This window comes from Thalassophryne amazonica, chromosome 16 (genome assembly GCF_902500255.1).
Source record: "Thalassophryne amazonica chromosome 16, fThaAma1.1, whole genome shotgun sequence".
NCBI lineage: Eukaryota > Metazoa > Chordata > Actinopteri > Batrachoidiformes > Batrachoididae > Thalassophryne > Thalassophryne amazonica.
The window spans coordinates 51,124,855-51,151,873 of record NC_047118.1 but is presented as its reverse complement, the minus strand read 5'-3'; the positions used below and the strand labels follow the sequence as shown (position 1 = coordinate 51,151,873).

Genomic DNA, 27,019 nt, shown 5'->3' with positions numbered 1-27,019 from the left:
AATTTTTTATTTTTATTTATTTATTTTTATGTTGAACTGTTCTATGTGAGGTGCCTTGAGACGTGATTGTTGTGATTTGGCGTTTTATAAGCCAATTAAATTGAAACTGAACAACATTTTATTGAGTGTTAAATTAAATAAATATGAAATTGATCACTGGATCCTTAAACTTTGGACATAATAAACTCTACATGGTGGATCCTTGATCTCTGGACATAAATAGGAATAAACAAAATCTGTAGTTTATGTCAAAAGCATTTCCTTTCAGACATTATGGGCATGAATGAATTTCCATATATCTGAGCTGAACTCTTACAGCTGGCTGTGCTACACGTCAGGATGTAATTTATAAAGAATACAGCACGTCTTATTTTGTGAGGAAAAAAATGTTTTAGTCGATTGTAGTTTCTTGTCTGTAATACAACGTTTGTAAGAGGTGTCATTTTATTTAAAGCGGCAATTCATTTTGAAGTTAATTAGTTAAGTTAATTCCGACCGGACTCTGTCTCAGCAGAGAGCCGCGCAGCGTTTGGAGCTGTGCCAATAGAACGGAGGACGATTCTCATTTCTTGACTGCAACAAGACAAGAGTCCCAGTTAGTGACTTTAATCTGCACAAAAGTGACTCACAATATTTTAATGGCTTTGAGAGTGGTTAAGAAGCGGACTTGCCGCTTCTGAAGAGCAGCGAATCAAAGAACCAAGGAACTAGTGGATCGAAGCATTGCTTCATTGGCTCACACTTTAAAGTGGAGTCACGCTGCAGAAAGGGTTGATTACAGAGCCGCTGCAGACCAAACCCTGAATATCCGTAAGACTTTAGTTGTACGTCCGTATGACTCTGAAACTCGGAAAAAGCCGTATAATTTACAGACGATCCGTATAGGTTGACATGTATGGAATTTTTGAAAATTCTTTCAATGTTAAAGATAGGGATTATTCCTGACTTATGACCTTGAAAATTGAATCAGTTCTTGCCTGTCAGGATATGAATCTTCAGAAAAAATTTAACGATATGTGAAAAATTGTGGGCTCCAGGCTGTTCACAAACAAACAGGGGCAAAACATAACCTCCTCTGACTTTTGACGTTTGTGGAGGTAATAAAAAAACATTATACTTCCATTACTCTCTCGTGTTTTTAAATGGTACCAACATTATTTGCAATACATATTTCCATTACAGTGAAGTAAATGTGCATAGAGAGGTTGCATGACCTACTGTTCAAGACATTTGACATTACGTGACCACTACAGAGGGACCCCAATAAATGTTTATTTACCAGCAATGGTGCCATACAGACACAAGTCTGTGCCAAAAACATTCTTTACAAAAGCAGAGAGTGACATAAACAGAAAGTTGAGTTGATTGGTGGTATTGACCCTTATTCTTTGTCAACGATAGGTTTTAACTGTAAATTTGCCAAATATAGAATTTGGAGATATTTTTAACTTCCTTCTTCTGAAAATGCGTTTCTACACCAGCAAACAAATGGAAGCGTAGAAAGCCTTAGAAGTGCACAAATATTTTACCAGTGGATAGATGGTTGATGTTAAAACCAAAAGTCTTGGAGATGACAGTGTTGATGCTTGCAAGGGTAAGTTCATGCACTGATAAATTAATCTGTGTATCAAAAATTGTAACAATGCACTAAATGTGTTCAAAAGAAGTTAGCACAAAGCAGCTAACTCTACTTGTGAATTAAGTCGTATTTTTCTCCATATAAAATGCAACATGAGTCTCGGGGATTTTTCAGTAAGAATGGGAAAGGCTCCTCTCAAGACATGATTTACACAATTTACTTCACAGCACTCCAGACTGAATATAGGATCTTTTCTTAATGATATAGTTGCAGAATTTGTAAACACTGTGATAAACTTAACATTTATGAAATGAACACCACGTACATGTGGTTTTTGTTTGTTTATTTTTTTTTGTTGGGTTTTTTTGGAGGGGAAGGAGGAGAGATTAGCACAAGAGATGTTAGCTAGCCATTTCTCCTTTTCTTGCTCAGTTCCTCAGTCTGATCACTCCGATTCATAATTACCGATGATACTCTGATAATGCTGGATTTTTTTTTTTTTTGGCTTGTTTGTGCACCTAAACATGGGACAAAGTGGCACTTTTGCACTTCAGGGCCCGGTTTCATAGAGCAGTCTAATCTTGTTTAGCTGACTAAACTCACTTAGTTGACTTTGTGCAAGTCATTGCACAAAGCGCTTGGTCGGCTAAAGTTTAGAGGCTAATCTTATTTTAGTCGACTAAACTTCAGTGTTTTACCTATTAAAAAAAAAAAAAAGAGGCAACTGTCAAGTACCACCAATTGATGGAGAAGGAAGGAAGGAGAGCCTTCCGGTGGGAGCGGGTGTTCCAGGACCGGAATAATTCATTGGAGATGTTGACAGACACCGAGGCCGGGAACACTTTTCCTCTGGTGTGGCAGACTTGGCCATGTTTGAGGCAGACGACCAACCCGGAACACAAGATTTGCACATTGGAGGACTTTCTTGGCAATGACACTGGCGAGGCCACTTATGCCCATGAAAATCATCAACTAATGTTAGACGGCTAATCTACAAATTTAGCCGTCAATGTGAAACTGAGATTAGACAGCTAATGTTGGGCGACTAACCTTAGTCGACCAAGTAAGTTTAGCAGACTAATGCCGCGTTCACACCAGATGCCACGCAAGCAACGGCGGCAAGTGGTTGCCATGTAATCCCTATGGAAGGATGCGCTGTGGCGCCACAAAAGTCCAAGCCACACAATGTGAAACTAGAAGCACTCGGAGAGCGCAAACATCCGCCAAGGTTACCCTTGGCAAAGAGACTTATTCCACGTCGTTTCACGCATCTACCATCATATTTCAGATTCAGTAGTTAACCCTCTGGGGTCCGAGGGCATTTTTTGGACAGTTCACTCACCTGGCATAAATGTTTTATTATTGCGGTTACCAGCTCTCCCTGCATCCCACAATCAAGTTTTATGTAGCTTTTTTTTTCAGGACAACCTGTACTTTCAAAATATATATGCTATAGTTGTGTTTTATAAGTGTAATAAAGATTTACAATCAGAAATAAGAAAGGAAAAAGTAAAGAGGAAATAATTTTCCACACACATTTATTCAAAACACAAAGCAAACTATAATAAACTAGTAACACATCACTCCTAAAAACAATCTTTTGTGTGTCACGTGAGGTGAATCTGCCCTATGATTGGATTTTGGAAAACTATGTGACGGTGAACCAATTCCGATTGGACACTCACATTGCTCATGCCATCACACAGCTTCTATGAGGAGTACAAAGATGGTGGACGGTGGCTCAAAAGTCCACGGAGTTAACTTTTCAGCAAAAAAAAAGCAAGTTTCTATCTCATATCATTAAAAAGTTATTTATAATTTAGTAAAGCTTGGTCTCAGCCGTCGTGTACAAAGGCGTCGGCCCCAGAGGGTTAAACCCTTTGATCTTCAGCAAATGTATTTATAAAGAGAAACTGCATGAACTACACAAGTTTTTTTATTTTCTAATAACAAGTTTATTCAATGAGGAGAAACAAACTCTAAATTATTGTTGTGTCGTAACTTAATTTTTGTTCAGTGTTTTTGTTTGTGACCCGTCTTCATAAAGTTAGATGCAAAAATGTTGAAATTGGCCCTATCCTGCAATGATAAAGAATCCTTAAAAAAAGTTACTGGATCCGGATCGTGTTCCGGATCATTACCAAAATTTAATGACTTCTAAGTTAGGCCAAGATACACCCCTGGTAAAAATTTCATTGAAATCCGTTGAAGATTTTTTTGAGTAATCCTGCTAACCAACCAACCAACAAACAAACAGACGCGACCGAAAACATAACCACCTTGGTGGAGGTAATAAATGCAAGTAACTGCTTGCTTAAAGTGAATCACACACACTGGAGCAACCAGATGCTGTTTTGTGTTATTTCCCTTAATCTGAGTACAGAAAGTAAAACAGGATGTGAAAAGATCACTGGATAGTTTGTACCCCTTTAAGTCTGTTTTCCAACATTTGCTAGTGACTCATCCTCACTCAACTCTACTCTGGTATTGGTACCACACACTCCACTTTGCAATGCAGAAATAGTACAAAAACCCCAACCCACAAGCAGTGCAGTTGGTCGTCATAGTGACGCTGCAATATTGATAAGATTCCGTTATTGGATAAAAATGTACTTTGTGTAAAGATGTGAAGAATTTTCAAAACACACATTTCACATTTTCAGAATTAGGCCAAATTATTTCTCTAAACACTTTTCTAGACAAACATGTATCATTTTGATATGCTATACATGGGCATTACACTAAAAGAAAGTAATTTAAATGGGGGAATTACTAACCATATGGTTAAAAAAAATATATATATCCTTCAACACATAGGGTTAACTTTAAAACACAACTCACTCAGCAATACAACACAATTGCATGCAATACTGCAATTACACTAGTAACAACTTAGGTTACCGCCCACCATTTTTAAACGCGGTCCATTTATGGTGGGTGCAGTTCATAATTGCCAGAGGTAACTAAGTAAGTCCCTTTGGCTGCTCCCTTGTTTGCACTTGGGGTCGCCACAGCAAATCCAAGGTGCATCTGCATGTTGAATTGGCACAGGTTTTACACCGGATGCCCTTCCTGATGCAACTCCACATTACATGGAGAAATGTGGCAGGGGTGGGATTTCAATCCGGAGCCTTCTGAACTGAAACCAAGCACATTAACCAAATTGCCAGAGGTAACTAACAGAAGAAAATGATGCAGCGCCAACCTGTTCCAATTCTTCAGACATTAAAAAAATTAAAATCCCTACATGTGTACATGTGTGTGCGTTATCTCAACTTTACCTGTTTGGGAAATGGTTCATCATCGTGGGTGAAAGAGTGTTCAAAAACCACAGCAGCCAGCACCTCTTTTGACAGACGGTCATTTTTCACAAAGTGCTCAAACTCCTCCTCCGTGTCAAATCCACGTACTGTAAAGCATGTAGACAGACAACAAATCATTATACTGTTTGGAATTCTCATCACATCGGTCTGTTTTGACACAGTCCCACTGCTGGATCTTGCTGCTCATTATTCTCAGTGAGTGACAAACACATAGTTTCTGGTGGGTGAAATGGTGGTCGGCACAACGCTGAATTCTGTGACCACCAGGTCACAAGCCAAAGAGAAAGCGATACACGTGACCACGCCTGCATACATGTGTTCAAATCTCAAGAGATACACATGAAGTGCATGTGCACAAAGGCCTATTGAACAGCACCGATAAGATGGCTTGAAAAACTCTGAAGTGAAATAAGTGAGCAGTAGAAAAGAAAAAAAGATAATACTTTTTTTTTCTTTGGGCTCTCTTTCACAAAATATTCCAAACATGTTTTCCTCTTATCAAGTGCATGCATGTATTCTAAAAGATAGCACAAGACGTCTGTACCACATACTGGCACAAAGGGTAAATCTAGGTTAGGCTCAGAAAAAAAATACTAAAGTGAAGACAGGAGTATTCAAGCTCTTTTAGAAAACAACACTGACAAGTAAATAGAGGGGTTTGTTTGTTTCTCAATTCCACAAATCATTTTTCAGAATAAACCATAAATATAATGCAGTGTGGGATAGCACGGTGGCTTGGTGGTTAGCACTGTTGCCTCACAGCGAGAAGGTCATGGGTTCGATTCCCGCCTGTGGCCTTTCTGTGTGGAGTTTGCATGTTCTCCCCATGTTTGCGTGGTTTCATCCAGGTGCTCCAGTTTCCTCCCACATCCAAAGACATGCGGGTTAGGTGGATTGGAATCTTTACATTGTCCGTAGGTGTACGAGTGGGTGTGACTGTGTCTGTTTATGGCCCTGTGACAGACTGGCGTCCTGTCCTGGGTGCACCCCGCCTCGCGCTCTGTGACTGCTGGAATAGGGTCCAGCCCCCGCTAGCTTTCATTGGACTAAGCGGTTGAAGATGAGTGTGTGTGTGTGCGCGTGTGTGTATAATGCAATGCTAAAATTCCCTTGACCGTATGAGCATACATTTATTATTTACATTAATTATTAAGATCCTATTGTCTTACATACAATTTGTACATGTTCAATAAACCCCCTCTTATCAATCAATCATAAACAATATTTATGTTTTAACGGTGTCTGCAGGAGGGCGTGCATGTGCGCAAGCCTTTGACAAGAGTGGAAGTTAGCTTTGAGTTTGCGGATGTTAGCACAGTGACGTAAGCAAAATGTCTTGTAAATCACTCCAGAGGTGTTATCAGGTTCCAAAAACAGCGTTTTCAGTTTTAGAAGTGTTTAATTCTCGCTAGCTTTTACATACTGTATGACAAAAAGGTTATATTTACACACAAACAAAAAGGAGTCTGCAGCTAGCTAGACCAGCCTGTGACGTCACCACGCTAACATCTGTGAAATGTCTTGTAAATAATTTCAGAGGTGTTATCAGGTTCTAAAAACAGAGTGTGCAGCTAGCTAGACCAGCCACTGACGTCATGGTGCCGCTCTACGCTGATCGGCTGTCACCCCCACCCTTCAAAAAAAACCCCAAAAAAAAACAAAACAAAAAAAAAAAAAACTGAATGAGATTTATTATTTAATACCTCTTAAAATAGGTCAACGTTCGCCATCTTTGAACCTGTCCCAGGTCTGTGTCCTAAGAATGTTCTCTGTGAATTTGAAGACCCTGGCAGTAATAGGACTGGACTTATGCTGAGCACAGACGGATGGATGCAAAGTCTTCGCAATACCAAAATGAAGTAATTATAAGTTATTTGAAGTTGGTTTTTTTTTTTGTTTTTTTTAAGTAAAACCAGTTAAAAGTGTTGTTTTAATATCTAACAAATTAATCACTTTATCCATTCCTGCTGTGGAGGTTATGTTTTTGCCCATGTGTGGTTTTTGATTTCTTGGATTGATAGCAGGATTCAGAAGAATTCACTGAACTAATGTTCAGGAAACTGCAAAAGTTGGCCTGACTGAGAAGGCAGTAATTTTGGGAGCAGCCCCATATAAACTGACTCCCACCCCTCATATATTCCCTGCCAAACCCATCCTCTCCAGCTTTTATGGAAACTGTTTTTTCTGGTGAAAAGATATTATATTTTAGGTGAGATCTTCTGTAGTTGCAGGGCTGCAACCAGAGAATGAAAAGGGTGTAAATCGAACACTGCCTGGTGGTGTTCTGTTCTATGCCTCGTGGAGAGTACTTCATGTTTTTAAAATGTATAACACCTCAGGGTTTTGGTATCAGTGTTACAATTTAGACCAAAAAAAAGGAAGGGGGAAAAATAGGTCATGTGTTGATGGTCTTCTACATGACATCTTACAGCTGATCACTGCCGTCCTCTAGCTCTGAACAAACACTGAGACCATCTAAATTATTCATTAAGGACTGAGCTGGGATCTCACAGGTCGTACTTGCTCCTGCATCTCTGCAGCCGGCTCCATACTGTGGTTGTTTATCTGATGCTCAGCTGTCCTCATGAACAGAAATATGGAAATAGGTTGTGATTGCACCTGTCAGTTACTTTTTTACACATTTACCTCATCGAAAGACTGTGAGGAAGAATGTGCATCTGAGTTAGAAACCCTGAAGCCCTGCAGGAAAAGAGCTTCTTTTCTTCCTTTCCCTGTATAAAATTCCAACCTGGCTCAAATGAAGGGTGTGGGCTGTTTGATGTCCCAGGGGTTTGTTTCTAGAGGAACCAGTATTCCCAGATCTGTCCTAAAGAAAACACAAGCTACAAAAGTTGCCAAGCAATGTTCGTCTCACTAACGTGAAAGGAAAGACTAGTAAAGATCAGGTGTAAACCTTTCAGGCTTTGTTCTGACAAAATGCAATCTTGAAGTTTAAATCAGTGATTTATTATTTAAAATACTCTTGTAAAATACTGTAAATGAATTCCTGTAAAGAGTCACTTATGTGGCATTTTCAGAATTGGAGCACAGCAGGAAATGTAAAAACTCAAGAAGATCTCAAATAAGCATCCCTCTACAGAGGTGCAACAGGCCCAAACTACACTCCACCTCTTTGATCTCTAAACCGATACAATATCCGTAACCACCTGACCAAATTTGTACAAATGAACTGTTCACTTTTCTAAAAAAGTCCATTGGATGACTAGTCTTGAAGACTACCAAGATGTCCAGTTGCTGTCAATGTCTATATCTCCTACCTGGGTGGATGAAAACCTTCATCAACACCTGACTTGGTCGATTTTCAGTGGATCCAAAGTTATCCAGATTTATAACAAACTGGAAAGATTACAAACACTACAATTCCACATATAGTTCATAAAAATTTCACTTAAAAAAATGCCCTAGCTCACAATGTTGAAAGTGAAGACAAAACTTTTTTGGACCATGCCCCAATATGTTTCATGAAAATATATTAAAGCTGTCATTTTATTTATTTAACTGAGTATTCCCAGTGATAAACACATCAACCAACAGATATGGGTGCCTACCTTTGCAGAGATAAAATGAAAACGTGAAAAAGGTTCCTCGTTGGACTTAAAGACTTGGTAGATCGTGGCTAAAAGGTACAATTACTGAACTACGAGCCACCATGAATCACTCCCCCCAATTATTGCTTCCAGGTCAAAATAAGTTCTACAAGCCCCGTAAACTTTAGGTTGGTGATATAACGCACATATAACCCATCACCACTTCATAAACCCTTATCCATACCTGCAGGAGTCCTCCAGTCCACCAAAAGCAGAACCTACTAGGTAAAGGTCACACATCCAGCATAAACAGTCCTGTGACTGGAGCTGTGGTCTATAGTTTCCATGTTAATCAACATAACTGGTACTACAGCATTTCACATATCAATCAGAATTGGTATTTTCAAAGATCATTAGTTCATGAATGTAAAGATATGTTGCAGAAACCACCTTTGCCTGATGTTTCGTGTTAGATGAAAGCTTTGAATGCACACCTCATGATCTCCTTTGACATCTTATTCTCAAGTAAGATGGTGACACACTCTTGTCAGAAAACCCCATGTATGAAAAAAATGAAATGCTCAAACAGTGACACTGTCATGACCGTGCAGTCTGTTAACCAACCTGACCATAAATCCAGGATTTTTAGCACATTTTCTGCCATGTGACGCACCACACTGGAGTTTCCTGGTACATACGCCAACTGTTTTTGGATTGGACAGGCCTCCAATTCATCAACAGAGAAACTCTGGTACGTGGTGTTTGGGTAGATCTTAAAAGACACATTCTCTCGCAGCACGATGAGGACGCCAGAGAAAAGGAGAGGCAGGGCTATTTCCACCAGCGTCACCAGGATCTGACGTTTCTGTACAGCAGGGAATAATAATGGAGATAAAATGAGATTAAGATCAAAGATATTGACGAGAGGTGAAACAAATTTAGATTTTTAATGAACATAAAGGAGAAACATATTAAAAAGAAACTCCAGGCAAGAAGGGAAAAGCGGCATCCACAGAGGGGTTTTCTGATATGCTTTACAGAACATTAACCCTCAAATAACTTAAATTTCATCAAAATTCCTGGGCTTTGGAAAAGCTGAGCCATGTACCCTGTTAGTGGTAGTAACTGCACTTTCCCAAAGCCAGAGAAGTCGTGCTTGAAGAAAATAGTCAGTAGAGGAGAACAATCAAAGTGTCGAACCATCAATGTGTACTTTAACACAATGTGGACGTGACACTGGGAGATTTCACAGATATCATTTGGAGGACAAAGTGACCTGGAAAGTTTCAGAGTTGCAGTTGCACTGTGAAACTGAAGTCACCATTTTCACAAATAAGTTAAACCTGACTATTTTTATGCTTTTATTCACTGTAATTTCCTTTAATCCAAGTCTAGTCTGGGATGTGCATGTGCTGGTGCAGCGCTGCGCCGCATCCACGATACCAGCGCCTTGGATACTGGATGGCAACCAACCAGGCAGATATCCGGTTCAACACGCCCACGTGACACCTGGCTACAGTAGCTAGATGGCTATTTTAGAGATGTAGGAATGGACCGATCTTTGATCCAGCAATGAGTATAATATGAAATTTAAGAAAGCTAAATGTAAAAGTTATTTATGACCCCGCTTCAAGAACAAGAAGTCACAAATTGAGTCACGGTAAAAATACCATATTTTCTGGAGCATAAGTTGTACCTTTTTTCATGAATATTCAGTCTGTTATTTGGGATTTTTATGCATTGATTTCATGTACTTTTTATTATTTGTGTTTATCCCTTTTATAATTGGAAGTTATTTTGTTTAGTGCTTTGATACTTGGGAAAGCTCATATGTTTAATGTTACTATTACTACTAATAAGTGGTTAAGTGCACTTGCTTTCAGTGCGGAAGGTTCCCAGTTCAAAACCCGCCCCTGTCCATTCTCCATGTAATAAGGAGTTGCATCAGAAAGTGCATCTGGTGTAAATCCTGTGCCAAATCAACATCCAGATCCTCCTAATTTTTCAGTGTAAAAGTCACAGGAAATCACAAACTTAAAAAAAAACAAAAATCTGCAACTTATACTCTTGAAATTATGGAAAAACAGAAATTAACAATAAACCATGAATGCATAAAATAGAAATAGTGTGTCAAAGTCCACATTATCCACTAAACTAATGCACAAATGCCGACTGTGCACCTTGGTCAGCTGAGAGTTCAACTGTGTAACTGGCAGGTCAGTCAGTTTAAGGAAACAAGTACAAAGATTTGAGATCTGTGGTCATATGTTTTGCGTTATTAGACTCTTCAATGAAGACTGGCTGAGGCACAGGAGCAAATGGACCCAAAAACTGATGAATCGGACAAAGATTTTCATGTTCTCAAGCTATGTATGTTCGCCGACATGTTCAGTACCGTTTGCTTATTTTGGTAAATTACAATCAAGAAGGGCTGTCTGGTAAACAAATCCATACCTGTCAATATTAACTTCCTTTTGACGATCGTATTACATGTTACTCCACACTGTTGTGGTTTTTGAACCAGCAGTAAATATAATTTCTAAAGTATTTTTCGACTGTTCAAAAAAAGAAAACGCTTATCTTGTCAGCTTACAGATAATGGAATTACTTATATACGAGGGATGTCTGTAAAGTATAGGTCCTTTTTATTTTTTTCAAAAACTATATGGATTTCATTTATATGTTTTTACGTCAGACATGCTTGAACCCTCGTGTGCATGCGTGAGTTTTTCCAGGCCTGTCGGTGACGTCATTCGCCTGTGAGCACTCCTTGTGGGAGGAGTCGTCCAGCCCCTCGTCGGAATTCCTTTGTCTGAGAAGTTGCTGAGAGACTGGCGCTTTGTTTGATCAAAATTTTTTCTAAACCTGTGAGACACATCGAAGTGGACATGGTTCGAAAAATTAAGCTGGTTTTCAGTGAAAATTTTAACAGCTGATGAGAGATTTTGAGGTGATTCTGTCGCTTTAAGGCCTTTTCACGGTGCGAGACGTCGCGCAGCGCTCTCAGGCAGCGTCATCAGCCTGTTTCAAGCTTAAAACCTCCACATTTCAGGCTCTATTGATCCAGGACGTCGTGAGAGAACAGAGACGTTTCAGAAGAAGTCGGTTTCAGCATTTTATCCGGATATTCCACTGTTAAAGGAGATTTTTTTAATGAAAGACGTGCGGATGGGTCCGTGCGGATGGGTCCGCGCGTCGGGACGCAGCCGACGCGGCGCGGCGGCACAGGAAAAACACCTCCGTGTTTAACCAGTTTAAACAGTTGGCTTTTGATGGCTTTCAGTGGAGTGAGTATATGAGAAATTGTTTATCAGCTGGAGATGTTCCAACTTGTCCTTAAGGCTTCCAGCAGAGGTGTTTTTCCTGTGACGGAGCGTCGCGGCGGCTGCGAGCCGACGCTGCAATCCGCCCGCACGTCTTTCATTAAAAAAAATCTCCTTTAACAGTGGAATATCCGGATAAAATGCTGAAACCGACTTCTTCTGAAACTTCTCTGTTCTCTCACGACGTCCTGGATCAACAGAGCCTGAAATGTGGAGGTTTTAAGCTTGAAACAGGCTGATGACGCTGCCTGAGAGCGCTGCACGACGTCTCGCACCGTGGGAAGTCCTTAAAGCGACAGAATCACCTCAAAATCTCTCATCAGCTGTTAAAATTTTCACTGAAAACCAGCTTAATTTTTCGAACCATGTCCACTTCGACGTGTCTCACAGGTTTAGAAAAAATTTTGATCAAACAAAGCGCCAGTCTCTCAGCAACTTCTCAGACAAAGGAATTCCGACGAGGGGCTGGACGACTCCTCCCACAAGGAGTGCTCACAGGCGAATGACGTCACCGACAGGCGTGGAAAAACTCACGCATGCGCACGAGGGTTCAAGCATGTCTGACGTAAAAACATATGAATGAAATCCATATAGTTTTTGAAAAAAATAAAAAGGACCTATACTTTACGGACAGACCTCGTACAGTTATGAATCATTCAACAGTTTAGGTACAATGCACAGGAGCCTACGTAACGCATAGGATACAGAAATTTGACAAAATTTTGTTTCTGTGTTTCCCTACTCCTCAAAGGGCCTTTGGCAGATTTCTACCAAACTTTCTATGTGGTTAACCCAAGAATCACCCTTACGGGGTTTGTTTGAGCAAAGGTCAATGCCACTGGGCTCAAAGGTCAAAATTTAGATTTTCATTCTAGTGCTCACCAAACGTGGTTCCGGTGGTACTGGCCTTGCTACACATATGGAAGTATTAGGTTGTGGAATTGGAAATTTAAGGTTTTTCTTCCACACTGATGTCCATGAAACTTGACACAGATATGGAAGTGGGCCCAGGAATTACTCAGCAAGGTCAAATTCATTGGGGCCACAGACAGGTCTGTGTATCTGTTAGTTCTATAACAACTTCTGTTGCACCTCATTCTCTATCCCGTCTGTGTCAAGTATCTTTGAGCAAGACAGTGAAACCAAATTTTTCTCAATGGCCAGGTCGATCTTCATGAGCAATTAAACTTAGATCTGTAGTTTTTCTATGTAAAAATCTGGCTGCATTAGCAACAAATCAAGATCACGTTTAATATAGTTCAGCAACTAGCTATACCTAAGTAGCTACCGTATTTTCTGGACTATGAGTCACGTTTTTTATTTACTCCTTTGACTAGTTCTGTGACTCATCTTTTGAAGCAATTTATGTCAGAAACAGAATGCATTATCATCTACGGTCACAAGATGGTACAGTATAATCACATAACTGTAAAGTTCTCTGTACATGGATCTGGATGGAGTTCCCATCTGATCCACACTCCAGAGCAAAAAGTGATGGTAATGTATCATTAACCATTAACCTTGGCATAACATGAAGAAGATGATTATCTGAATGAGGAGGATGTGCTGGAGCTGAGAGAGCAAGCAGATGAAATAAATCAGGCTCTCAAACTGAAAGACCACACTCTTGAATAAAGAGGGAATAACCTCCATACTACTTGAGGCTCTGTGTTTGCATTTTGTAGAACATTTTTTACCCACATCCAGCTTCACATCAATGTTGCTGTCTGTTCAATGGTGACAATAAGCATTCACTTTTGAGTTATTTATGCCTTGCAAAACAACACTAATTAGCAAGTTAGCTTCTGCTTGCATAAGCAGTGATTGTATATAAATAAATAAATAAAGCGGCAATTAGTTTTGCTTCTTGTTGCAAATAACAATAGCACCATGTTTTGAAACTAAATGGAAGTTATGTGTTGTTTTTTTCCTCTTCGTGATGCTTTTTTGGACAGATGTGACTAATACTCCAGTTTGACATATACAGCATACCATTTTCCTCTCAAGCCTGTCACACAAGGCCAGAACCAGCAACACTGTTTTATACAATTAATGTGTAAGCAAATATGATGCTGATACAAATGGATATCACTGGGGTATAATCAGTTTCCAAGTAACTGGCCAACATCACCAGTCCTGGAACAAGACACAGCCACTCGAAGAAAACAATAGATGAGTCAGATTATTGAACTGATGACCTCATAAAGCTGCAACTTAAATACTCAAACATGCCTGTCTGGCATAAATACACACAGCAACAGATTATTAAAAGGTGCATGCAGTGTGATCATAGGCTTTCATTCCACCGACTTACCTGCTGAAGATAGTTTTTCCACATCAGCAATCCGAACTGCCGCATGACAGCCATTTTTTTGCCAGCAGAGAGAACACAGTTCACTTAACCGTCTACTGTGGCTAGAAACAGAAAGTAAGATACATGTTTACACTTTATTTCTGACCCAGTGGTCTAATCCTCACAGTTGAAAAAGCGTCTGCTCTGACTTATAGTTTCTGTTTGGCATCTATGAGGAAAGTGAAGTGAAACTGATTATTCAGATGTGTGAAAATTGTGATGAAATTTTACTCTGAAACTCAAAATGGGATCAAAAGCAAAACATTACAAGTCAAAACAACTGATGCAAAATTACAACAGTAAACCATTTGTTCTATTACACAACATAAGACACATCCTGAAAATGAATTTAAATAAATACTCACATACAGTAAAAAGAAAAACAGATTTTTACATGTTCTAAAGCTGTGGTCCAAACCAGTGGAGATTGTGTTTCCTCTTAAAATGGCTTCAGAATAGGGTGACACAGAATGTTGAACTCAGTGTCCAATAATGTCAAATACTGAAGAAAAAGTGAAATCAAACATCGACTGCTTCCAGCTTCCAAAATATGTGAATTTGCTTGTTGTTGATTTTAAATCACAGTTAAATTCTTCATTTTTAGGTTGGCGTACATTAGGATTTTTCATTTACCTTTGGGGAAACAGTAGTGCTTCAACTTTTCTGGCATTTTATTGGCTAAATGAATCATCTTATGAAGTAATCAACAGAATTAATCAATGATGACAATATTACTGCTTGAATAGTTGTAATAAAATGTAGGGACAAAGTGACAATAAACTTACAGAAGAAAAAAAAATCCATGTTTGCCTCATGAAACTCTTGAGCAAACAGAATTCTATTTTACAAAAACAGCTGGCATTATAAATGCAATGTTAGTAATTTGAACTTCTCACATTGCTCTTTATTATTTCTGAATGACATTCGAACATTTTTTTTAACTTTGTTTTTCGGAATTTTTGGTTATGCTTTTTCGAAAATCCTCAGCATGTGACCCATAAAATGCAGTGAGTGAGTCCCTCCCTTCCACTTTAACACAACAATGTAAATAAATGGGAAGCAGCATCATCTTATTCTAAGTTCTTTCGGTTTCTCTTTTTCTTCAGCCTGGAGGCTGCTGCAGCAGTCCCCATATGGATCTGCATGTTGGTTTGGCACAATTTTTATGCCAGATGCCCTTCCCGACACACATTACAGCACACCTCTGTACCCGTCATTAGGAGGTACAAATGTGTAACACAGGCGGGCATAGTAGAGGCTGCAGCAGGCTGGCGTGTGCCCTGCTGCGTCTGGTGGTGTGGGGACTCTCAACCAGTAGTTCTTGTTGTGTGGGGCGCTGAAGAGGAGGTACTGCTGGCCCACCACCACCAGAGGGCACCCTGCCTGGAGTGCGGGCTCCAGGCACCAGAGGGCGCTGCCGCCTCACAGGAGCAGCCGGGGTGACAGCTGACACTCATCACCTGTGACAGCTGTCACCACTCATCTGATCTGCATCGGTATATCAGCAAGACGTCATCTCCACCTCTTTGCCGAGATATCGTTCTACCTGAAAGGTAATATCCTCAGCCTGACTGCTTGATAGAAAGCCCTTTTTGTGATTTTTGTGAGTGATAACAGACTTTTTCTCCAACGAGAGGTGGAGGTAGCTTCCCTGCCGTGCAGATTGCTGGGTGCAGACGCACCCACGTTTAATTGTGTTTTTGTTCCTCGCCAGCAGTACCAGGTCCGACACGCGGAGGCAGTGGCCACCTGGGAGTTCGGGACTTGGCGGCTCCAGTATTCCCGGGGTCTGGTGGCGGAGGAAATCGTGTGGTTCCGGTTCTGCTTTGGACAGGCGTCTCCTATCTTCGAGCCTGCCCACACGACACCTTGTAATTTGACCTCTGATCTGTTGTGTAATCTGTTGTGTTTGTTGTGCACGTTCGCAACAGTAAAGTGTTGTTATTTGACCTATTCCATTGTCCGTTCATTTGCGCCCCCTGTTGTGGGTCCGTGTACTTACACTTTCCCAACAGTTCTCAGAAAGTGCTTTCCTATCATATAATTTTCATGAGAAATATTAAAGTATCAGAATAGAGGCCTGCTGTTGTGCTGACCTATCCTAGAAGCAGCCTGTCTCAAGCTTCTCACTGCCTAACAGTTATAGAGGAGTTTCAAGAAAAAAAAAAAAGAAAAAAAAACGCTACGAAAGTGCTGTATTTAAGTTTTCAATGTCAGAATTTTGATCAAAATATAGTTCTCAAAAAGTGCTTTCAGAAGATATTTTTCATATGGAAAAACCTACTTTTAGACAATAAGAAAGTCATCTGCAGCTCAATAGGGAAAAATGACCTCCATCCAGCTGGCAGTTACACACAGATTCCTAAAGATGCCTGGTTTACCCAGAAAATGTGCATCTTTATCACTGTAATCATATACAAAGTTAGTTAAGACAAAGTGCTTCCAGATTATCACCTATATGTGTCTTTATCTATAATCTGGTTGTCAGGGTGATGGTCAGCAGATCCAAGGGGTCTGGACCTCACAAATTTGTTATAAATTGCTAAATACACATCAACTGATTGTAAATTTGATACAGGCATTCACTTACCTTCTTATCTGTCAAAAAAAGTTACAATAATTAGGATCTGGAACTTTGACCCATGCCAGGGAGGAGAATGTGCTGAAAGATTGAACTTCATGTTACATGAACAAAAGACTGAAACTGCTTTGACCTGAGTACCACATTGTAAACAGGTACTCAGGTCAAAGCAGTTTCAGTCTTTTGTTCATGGTAATGAGTCATTCACGTCATCAGGAGAGAGTCGTCAAGGGAGCCATCAGGGAAGGCTTCCGTCCTGTCATTAGGAGAGTGCTAACTAGAGCACAATAGGTGCTAATTAGAGCTATTGTTTAGTCACTAGCCTATAGCAGTCAGCCTGTCGGTAGGGGGGGTCTGGTTAGGTTAGAAAACTCCAGCTTTTGTTGGCTTCTGGTTTATTCTTTTCTACAAGAGTCAAGACAGAAGTCAGACTACCAGAGCAAGAATTTTAGCTGAGGAAGCTTCTGTGATTTGAAGCGAAATGTCCTCACGTCAAGCAACCCAGTCCAGTCGAAGATTCAAGCTTCTCTACTAAAAGATATGTCTTATGTTTTCACTTTGTAAAAATAAGAGTTGACATTGATGTTGATAAACTATTTGGATTCAACTGGTTTATGAATCAAACCATAAGTCAAACCTGCTTTGCTTTTCATGTCTACTGACACGCGTCTGGAGCACTGTAGGTTGAATGTAAATGACTCTTCCTTACAGCAGTGGGCAGGGAACACAAAGACAGAAGCTCTGACTCATTTGTGTTGGGTTTGTGATTGCCTTTGAATCTACTCAGAAGCATCGGCGGTGCTTAAACTCAAAACTGGCTTGTCAGTAGCTGACAGCTTACTGGAATCAACACTAAAAGTTAGTGGTTATCTGTAGCTTCCGCTAAATTTTTTAGTGGTTCCTCGGTTTAGCGTTATAAAAAATAACTTTTCAGTTAGCGGATTTGCGAATATCGAAGCTACAACCCCAATTCCAATAAAGTTGGGACATTGTGTAAAATGTAAATAAAAACAGAATGCAATGATTTGCAAATCCTCCTCAATCTACATTCAATTGAATACACCACAAAGACAAGATATTTAATGTTCAAACTGATAAACTTTATTGTTTTTGTGCAAATATTTGCTCATTTTGAAATGGATGCCTGCAACACATTTCAAAAAAGTTGGGATGGGGCAACAAAAGACTGGGAACGTTGATGAATGCTCAAAGAACATGTTTTGATACAGGTGAGTGTCATGATTGGGTATAAAAGGAGCATCCTCAAAAGGCTCAGCCATTCACAAGCAAAGATGGGGCGAAGATCACCACTTTGTGAACAACTGCATAAAAAACTAGTCCAACAGTTTAAGAACAATGTTTCTCAACGTTCAATTGCAAGGAATTTAGGGATTCCATCATCTACAGTCCATAATATAATCAGAAGATTCAGAGAATCTGTAGAAGTTTCTACACGTAGGCGGCAAAGCCGAAAACCAACGTTGAATGCCTGTGACCTTTGATCCCTCAGGCAGCACTGCATTAAAAACCGACATCATTGTGTAAAGGATCTTACCGCGTTGGCTCAGGAACACTTCAGAAAACCATTGTCAGTTAACACAGTTCGTCACTACATCTACAAGTGCAAGTTAAAACTCCACCATGCAAAGCAAAAGCCATAAATCAACAACATCCAGAAACACTGCTGCCTTCTCTGGGCCCAAGCTCATTTGAAATGGACAGACGCAAAGTGGAAAAGTGTGATGTGGTCTTATGAGCCCACATTTCAAATTGTTTTTGGAAATCATGGACGTCGTGTCCTCCGGACAAAAGAGGGTAAAGACCATCCAGACTGTTACCAGCGCAAAGTTCAAAAGCCAGCATCTGTGATGGTATGGGGGTGTGTTAGTGCCCATGTCATAGGCAACTTATACATCTGTGATGGCACCATCAATGTTGAAAGGTACATCCAGGTTTTGGAGCAACACATGCTGCCATCCAAGCAACGTCTTTTTCAGGGACGTCCCTGCTTATTTCAGCAAGACAATGCCAAGCCACATTCTGAACGTGTTACAACAGCGTGTCTTTGTAGTAAAAGAGTGCGGGTACTAGACTGGCCTGCTTGCAGTCCAGAACTGTCACCCATTGAAAATGTGTGGTGCATTGTGAAGCACAAAATATGACAACGGAGACCCCGGACTGTTGAACAACTGACGTCATACATCAAGCAAGAATGGGAAAGAATTCCACCTACAAAGCTTCAACAGTTAGTGTCCTCAGTTCCCAAACGCTTACTGAGTGTTGTTAGAAGGAAAGGTGATGTAACACAGTTGTAAACAAACCACTGTCCCAGCTTTTTTGAAACGTGTTGCAGGCATCTATTTAAAAATGAGCAAATATTTGCACAAAAACAATAAAGTTTATTAAGTTGAACATATATTTTGTCTTTGTGGTGTTTTCAGTTGAACATAGGTTGAAGAGGATTTGGAAATCATTGTATTCTGTTCATATTTACATTTAACACAATGTTCCAACTTCATTGGAATTGGGGTTGTAACTTTTTGGTTAGCTGTGCCCACCAGTCTGTACCCTTCCCCAGATTTCTGCCTCAAGACAATACTGTCACGGAGGTCTACAGACAATTCCTTTGACTTCATGCTTGGTTTGTGCTCTGACATGCACTGTCAACTGTGGGACCTTATACATAGACAGGAGTGTGCCTTTCCAAATCATGTCCAATCAACTGAATTTACACCAGGTGGACTCCACTTAAGCTGTAGAAACATCTCATTGATGATTAGTGGAAAAGGGAATCACCTGAGCTCAACTGAATAGAGGGTACAGGATTTTAAGGAACAAATGAATTTCATACATTTTGGAATAAGGCTGTAACAACAAAATGTGGAAAAATGAAGAGCTGTGAATACTTGCTGGATGCATTGTATATCGGAAAAGGGCATAGACTTTGAATTCAGTGGAGAGGTAGGTCTTTAGTCAAGGAAGACCCCGCAACAATTTTATGTTGATCTTGATCAAGGAGTGCATCCATGATCTTTGATACCTGGTACGCAGTCTTGAAAATAGAATACATATATAATGTCCAGAATTCTGGATTCAAAACACATTCCAGATCAAATTCAAAATGAAAGCCCTCATTTTCTAGGACATTATCCATCTGTTAACCAAATTTTATCAACATCCTCTCACAACATTTGAATTAAATGTTGTTATGTGTCAAACATTCTTCTGGATTACAGTTCAACATTATAATCCAGATAACTTATTTCCCTGAACTTTCCCTCGCTGCTCACCAAATTTAATTGAAATTAATTAATTACTTTTTGAGTTATCCTGCTAAACTCCTCAATGGTGGCAAATCAATAATAAAAAAAAGAAGTTTAAATGACCTACAACACAGATTGGCACCACTGATAAAAAATATGAGTATAAACTATCCTCAAAGAATTTAAAAAATGAAAAGGTGCTTAGGAGACAGCTCGGTTGGAAGATAAGTTCAGTGCTCGCTCCAATAATGGGTAATCATGAGTTTGCTCCAGGGCTTATAGGTACATCTTTTAAGCAATGGGAAACTAAAGGGATACACTGTGTTCGTGACCTTTTTATACAAGGCACTTTTGCTAATTTTGATCAACTAAAAGAGAAGTATAAAATTAACAGGGGAGATTTCTTTAAATTTTTACAAGTTCGCAGCTTTGTGAAGGAGATGTTTCCCTCTTTTCCCGGTCGACCCCCTGAATACGAGTTGAACTCAATTATTTTAAATGACCCACTGACAAAGGGCTCAATTTCTAAGGTCTATAATGATCTGTCAGATATGGAATATCTGCCCTCTCTAGGCCATCTGAAGGAAGCTTGGCAAAAGGACCTTGGAGTAAACATATCGGACTCCCAATGGAACAAGGCTCAGGATAATGTCCACTCATCTTCAATCTGCGCTCGACACAGATTATTGCAATTTAAAGTTTTGCATAGACTTCATCTGTCCAAGCAACGTTTGACTGAAATGTTTCCTGGGACAGACCCATCATGTGACCATTGTGGCCAGAGTCCGGCCTCATTGGCTCATACCTTTTGGAGCTGTCCATCCATCCATCCATCCACCCATTTTCTTCCGCTTTATCCGGAGTCGGGTCGCGGGGGCAGCAGCTCAAGCAAAGCCGCCCAGACCTCCCGATCCACACACACCTCCCCCAGCTCCTCCGGGGGAACCCCAAGGCGTTCCCAAGCCAGCCGAGAGATGTAATCCTTCCAGCGTGTCCTTGGTCTTCCCTGGGGCCTCCTCCCAATGGGACATGCCCGGAACACCTCTCCAGCGAGGCGTCCAGGGGGAATCCGGAAAAGATGCCCGAGCCACCTCAACTGACTCCTTTTGATGTGGAGGAGCAGCGGCTCGACTCCGAGCTCCTCCCGAGTGACCGAGCTCCTCACCCTATCTCTAAGGGAGCGCCCAGCCACCCTGCGGAGGAAACTCATCTCGGCCACTTGTACTCGCGATCTCGTTCTTTCGGTCATGAGCCAAATCTCATGACCATAGGTGAGGATCGGAATGTGGATCAATCGGTAAATCGAGAGCTTTGCCCCCCTACTCAGCTCTCTCTTCACCACGACGGTCCGATACAGCGACCTTATCACTGCAGACGCTGCACCGATCCCTCTATCGATCTCACGCTCCATCCGTCCCTCACTCGTGAATAAGACCCCGAGATACTTAAACTCCTCCACTTGAGGCAAGGACACTCCACCGACCTGAAGAGGGCAAAGCACCTTTTTCTGGTCGAGAACCATGGCCTCGGATTTGGAGGTGCTGATCTTCATCCCAGACGCCTCACACTCGGCTGCAAACCGCCCCAGTGCACGCTGAAGGTCCTGATTTGACGAAGCAAACAGAACCACATCGTCTGCAAACAGCAGAGATGAGATTCTGTGGTTCCCAAACCAGACCCTGGAGCTGTCCAAACATCTACAATTACTGGACAATGGTATTTCAGATGCTCTCTGAGGTTTGCCATATACGTTTAGTCCCAGACCCGGTTCTTGCCTTATTTGGTGTTGCCCCAATTACAACTAACCTTTTAATTAAACAAAAAACTGTAATAAAATTTGTGGTGCTTCTGGCTAAAAGATTAATACTGTTGAATTGGAAGCAAAAGAACCCACCCTCCTTTACTAATTTATTACTGGATATAATGAAACATGTACAAATGGAAAAAATTAAATTTGAGCTGAAAGGCAAGGTGGACACATTCTACGGGATATGGCAACCGTTCCTAGATTACTTTAACAGGTAAAGTGAATCATACTCGTGATAGGTGACCCGCCCCCACTCTCATTCTTTCTTTCTTTCTCTTCTTCTTCTCTTCTTTCAACTCTCTGTATTTTTTGTATTTGTTCCTAATTTTGTATGTGTCAAAAAAGAAAAAACCTTAATAAAGTGATTTAAAAAAAAAAAAATGAAAAGGTGAGTGACAACTAGCAACTATGCGCAGTAAAGACTCAACATAATTCATTCACATTCCTCTTCATTTGAGAGTTTTAAAATAGTTCAAGAAGAGTTGCCAAATTGGGTAAAAAAACTTCTGAGGTTGATGCCATATTTTCGAATTGTACTTCTGCTTTTTAAATTAAAGTGTAGGTGACACCAAAAATGTGCACAAATAATCACTAAAAATGATGAAATGTGAATGAATGAATACATTTATTCAGCACTCACAGTCCAAAACAACAACAAAACTTACAATGAACACAGAAAATGGATTTACAATGTATCCGTGTGCCTGAAAGGGTATAGGCAGAAGCAAAGCTTATTAACGCCTACCCCTTAAACCAAAAATAAAAATGATCTAGTCTGAAAGGAGTGGGAGGGAATTTAAAAAAAAATCTATCTATTCCAACTCCCTTTTTCAACCACTTCAGTCTCTTCATCTTAAAGGACACAATCCGAATGCTACAGTACAAATTTACATTTACAATTTTGCAACACACAAAACTCAACCTTCTTCAGCAGATACATATCTCAAAAACATCATGTGTTTATACTGATTTTAAAACTGACTGACATTTGGACATCGTTTGAGTTCCTCCGTCAGGTTATTCCATATTCTAGGGCCACACAGAGAGATACAGAAACCTTTCCTGGTCATCTGAGTACCAGCAATTTTAAAATGATACAAGCCCCATAAATTTTCCCTCTATTTTAAAATATCCTGAATAAAAAAATCGATGATAAGTGCGCAGGTGAAAGATAAACTACAGCTGTCTGAAGCCTGCACTCTATTTCAGCCCCGTTCAGCCCTCAGCCGCGGCCATATTGTTGTTACGTCATCACCAGAACGGCACCTGCTGATTCAAGCCCAAATCATTTATAAACAAGGCAGAGGTCGAGCTGTTTTCGGATGACTTTTTTTTGGTTTTTCTAAAGTCCCGTCTGGAAGACAATTTTTTTTTCTAATGTGGAGCTTTTCTTTTCTTTTTAAGTCCAGTCTGAAGGTGTTTCTGAAGCAGCTGTGGGGGGCACAGCATTTATGGTTTTGTGCCTTATTTACAGTGGGGCAAAAAAAAGTATTTAGTCAGCCCCTGACTGTGCAAGTTCTCCTTCTTAGAAAGATGAGAGAGGTCTGTAATTTTCATCATAGGTACACTTCAATTATGAGACACAAAATGATAAACAAAATCCAGAAAATCACATTGTAGGATTTCTAAATAATTTATTTGTAAATTATGGTGGAAAATAAGTATTTGGTCACCCACAAACAAGCAAGATTTCTGGCTCTCACAGACGTGTAACTTCTTCTTTAAGAAGCCCTTCTGTCCTCCACCTGTTACCTGTATTAATGGCATCTGTTGGAACTTGTTATCTGTATAAAAGACACCTGTCCACAGCCTCAAACAGTCAGACTCCAAACTCAACATTGGCCAAGACCAAAGAGCTGTCAAAGGACACCAGGAAGAAAATTGTAGATGTGCACCAGACTGGGAAGAGTGAATCTACAATAGTCAAGCAGGTTGGTGTGAATAAATCAACTATGGGAGCAATTGTAAGAAAATGGAAGACATACAAGACCACTGATAATCTCCCTCGATCTGGGGCTCCACGCAAGATGTCATCCCATGGGGTCAAAATGATCATGAAAACTGTGAACAAAAATCCCAGAACTACAAGGAAGGACCTGATGAATGACCTGCCGAGAGCTGGGACCAAAGTAACAAAGGCTACACACTACGCAGAGAGGAACTCAAATCCTGCAGTGCCAGGCGTGTCCCCCTGCTTAAGCAAGTACATGTCCAGGCCCGTCTAAAGTTTGCCAGAGAGCATATGGATGATCCAGAAGAGGATTGGGAGAACATCATGTGGTCAGATGGAACCAAAATAGAACATTTTTGTAAAAACTCAACTCGTCATGTTTGGAGGGTGAAGAATGCTGAGTTGCATTCCAAGAACACCATATCTACTGTGAAGCATGGGGTGGAAACATCATGCTTTGGGGCTGTTTTTCTGCAAAGGGGACAGGAGGACTGATCCGTGTTAAGGGAATAATTAACGTGGCCAAGTATCAAGAGATTTTAAGCCAAAATCTCCTGTCAGTGAGAGCACTGAAGATGCAACATGGCTGGGTCTTCCAGCACGACAATGATCCCAAACACACCGCTCGAGCAACAAAGGAGTGGCTCCGTAAAAAGCATTTCAAGGTCCTGGAGTGGCCAAGCCAGTCTCCAGATGTCAACCCCATAGAAAGTTGCTGAGGGAATTGAAAGTCCGTGTTGCCCAGCTACCCCCCCCCCCCCCCCCAAAAACAAAACAAAAAAAAAAAAAAATCACTGCTCTAGAGGAGATCTGCTTGGATGAATGGGCCAAAATACCAGCTACAGTGTGTCCAAACCTGGTGAAGACTTACAGGAAACATTTGACCTCTGTAATTGCCAACAAAGATTATGTTACAAAGCATTGAGTTGAACTTTTGTTATTGACCAAATACTTGTTTTCCACCATAATTTACAAATAACTTCTTTAAAAATCCTACAATGTGATTTCCTGGATTTTTTTCTCATTTTGTCTCTCACAGTAACCCACACCATTAATCTCCTTTTGTGTTCAATTCTTAAAATGCTCTCACACAGAAAGAGGAACCACAATTGGAGGCCAAGGGGCTTTGAGTTTAGGGGGAGGTGATGGTCTAGTGGCTAAGGTGTTGGGCTTGAGTCCAGAAGATCATGGGTTCAAATCCCCACCTGACTGGAAAATCACTAAGGGCTCTTGGGCAAGGCCTTTAATTCCCTATTGCTCCCGGTGTGTAGTGAGCACCTTGCATGGCAGCACCCTGACATCGGGGTGAATATGAGGCATAATTGTAAAGCGCTTTGAGCGTCTGATTCAGATGGAAAAGCGCTATATAAATGCAGTCCATTTGAGTTGACAGGAACTGACATTCAAAAAGTTTTCTTAGCTGGAGACAGATTGTTAATGAGTGCAACTTTACTAGATTAAATTTAAAACCATTGTGATTATGGGCTTGACAAAACTGAGAAGAGTTAAGTCTGGGAACACGGATTGGTGTCCCAAGAGGCCCCAGAATCATCTTGGGTCCCGACCAGGCAGACAGCCGGTTCATCCCCACTTCTTCAAAGTAACCATTTATCTGCTGCAGCCAGGTGAAATAAGTAGCCATATTAAATCTTTTGTTGTTGTTTATTTTTTTCATCATCACCAACAATATCGGAAATGGGTTTTATGTTTTGTTATTCTCAGCAACATTATTTTTTAATTTCAACTTTTAGGGTAACCTTTATTAACCAGATTAGTTCCATTAACATATTATATCTCATAATTTTGTAGAAATAATAAATTAAATCATATATAAATTACAAAAAAAATACAGTAGTCTCTTCCACATGTACAACAAATTAAAATTATCTTATTTGGATAACAGCAATACGCTGCTTTCCAAGAGTTAAGAAACATTTCCTTAAAAAAATGAACAAATAAAACTATGGTAGAATGAGGAATAATAAAAGCGTCATAATCTGCCATTGTTACACGACGTTACAGACGTCAACTCTTTATTACAGCCGTCCCAGCTTTCCTCTCATTGGTCTAACGCAGCCATCTGGCTAACATGATTGGACAAAAGACCTGCTCGTCAAAGCCGGTGGTTTCTGATGAATGTTAATGATGGAGCGGCTCAAAAAAACGAGAACGTTTCCTTAATGTAATTTGCTGAATCACCGACGCGACTTTTATGTTCTCCGGTATTAATGAAACAGCTTAGCCGAACTAATTCGAGTGTTTCTGTTCTGTGCGTATGAGGGAAAACGTCAAGTTACCTCAGAAAAGCAGGATTAGGCACATGAACTTCCCGATCTTCTCGTCTCCCTCAAAGCGATTCCTTTTTTCCTTCCTCTTCTTTTTCTTAATCCGATACCAGCATCAGTGCAACGTTTGTGTGCACATTCCACTGGGATTCAGGCGTCGTTTTTTTTTCCGGAGGTAAATCCGGGTTGTCGTCCTGCTAGCAGGACGACGACATTGCACCACCTGCTCGGAGAGACTGTGACTTCATGGTGCAAAATGCAGCGACAACCGTCAACAAAGCAGGTCACGTGGGCACCGCCGCGCAACGTGACCTCCACAGCTGTAATCCACGTCACTGCAGCTGCATTAAATACGCGTGCCTTATGAAAATCGTGCGAATGCGTTAGTTTCATGCCTACTTTTAAAAAGTCGCTCTAAAATTGAAATGAAAAAAAAAAGATTATAATAATAATGCATTAATTAACGCATAACTCAAATAGAATAATAAAACGTTAAATGTCTATTTTTCCCATCAGTGGATTAACAGAAAATTAAAAAGGAAATGTCTCAACATTTATTTTTTTTTAATATGTCATTAAAGAAAGAAGTTAGAAATGTAATTTTCTAAATTTAAAAAACTTCTTTGGAGGTGTACATTTGGGTCCATAACTATTTAAGCAATCACAATTTAAGTAATTTTACCCTTGTCCACAATCAGTGGAAATAAATTAATCATGATGTGCTTGTAGACAGCTTGAATTCAAGGTGTTTAACAAAATCATTTCACAATTACTTTTTTAAAATTTTCAACCATTTAAAAAGAATCCCTCCATTTTCAAAGCCAGTAATTGGACAAATTAAATATAAGGTTTATAATGTCTAAACATTTATTTTTAATATATCATTAAAGAAAGACATTATAAATGCAATTTTCAAAATTTAAAAAACTTCTTTGGGGGCATATATTCAGGTCCATAACTATTTAGGCAATCGCAGTTTCAGTAATTTACCCCTGTACACAATGAC

General features: G+C 40.2%; 1 protein-coding gene across 1 annotated transcript in view; it reads right to left on the bottom strand.

Annotated features, from left to right (window-relative positions):
- Window positions 1-26,301, bottom strand: part of abca3b (ATP-binding cassette, sub-family A (ABC1), member 3b) — a 70,055-nt gene extending 43,754 nt beyond the window's left edge. Inside the window, exons 1-4 of the mRNA XM_034189531.1 lie at window positions 26,026-26,301; window positions 14,088-14,188; window positions 9,075-9,315; window positions 4,861-4,988 (exon numbers count right to left, since the gene is read on the bottom strand). Of these exons, the coding sequence (XP_034045422.1) occupies window positions 4,861-4,988; window positions 9,075-9,315; window positions 14,088-14,141 (423 nt within the window). The 5' untranslated portion in view covers window positions 14,142-14,188; window positions 26,026-26,301. The remainder of the gene's footprint in view (window positions 1-4,860; window positions 4,989-9,074; window positions 9,316-14,087; window positions 14,189-26,025) is intronic.
- Between the last annotated feature and the right edge of the window lie 718 nt (window positions 26,302-27,019).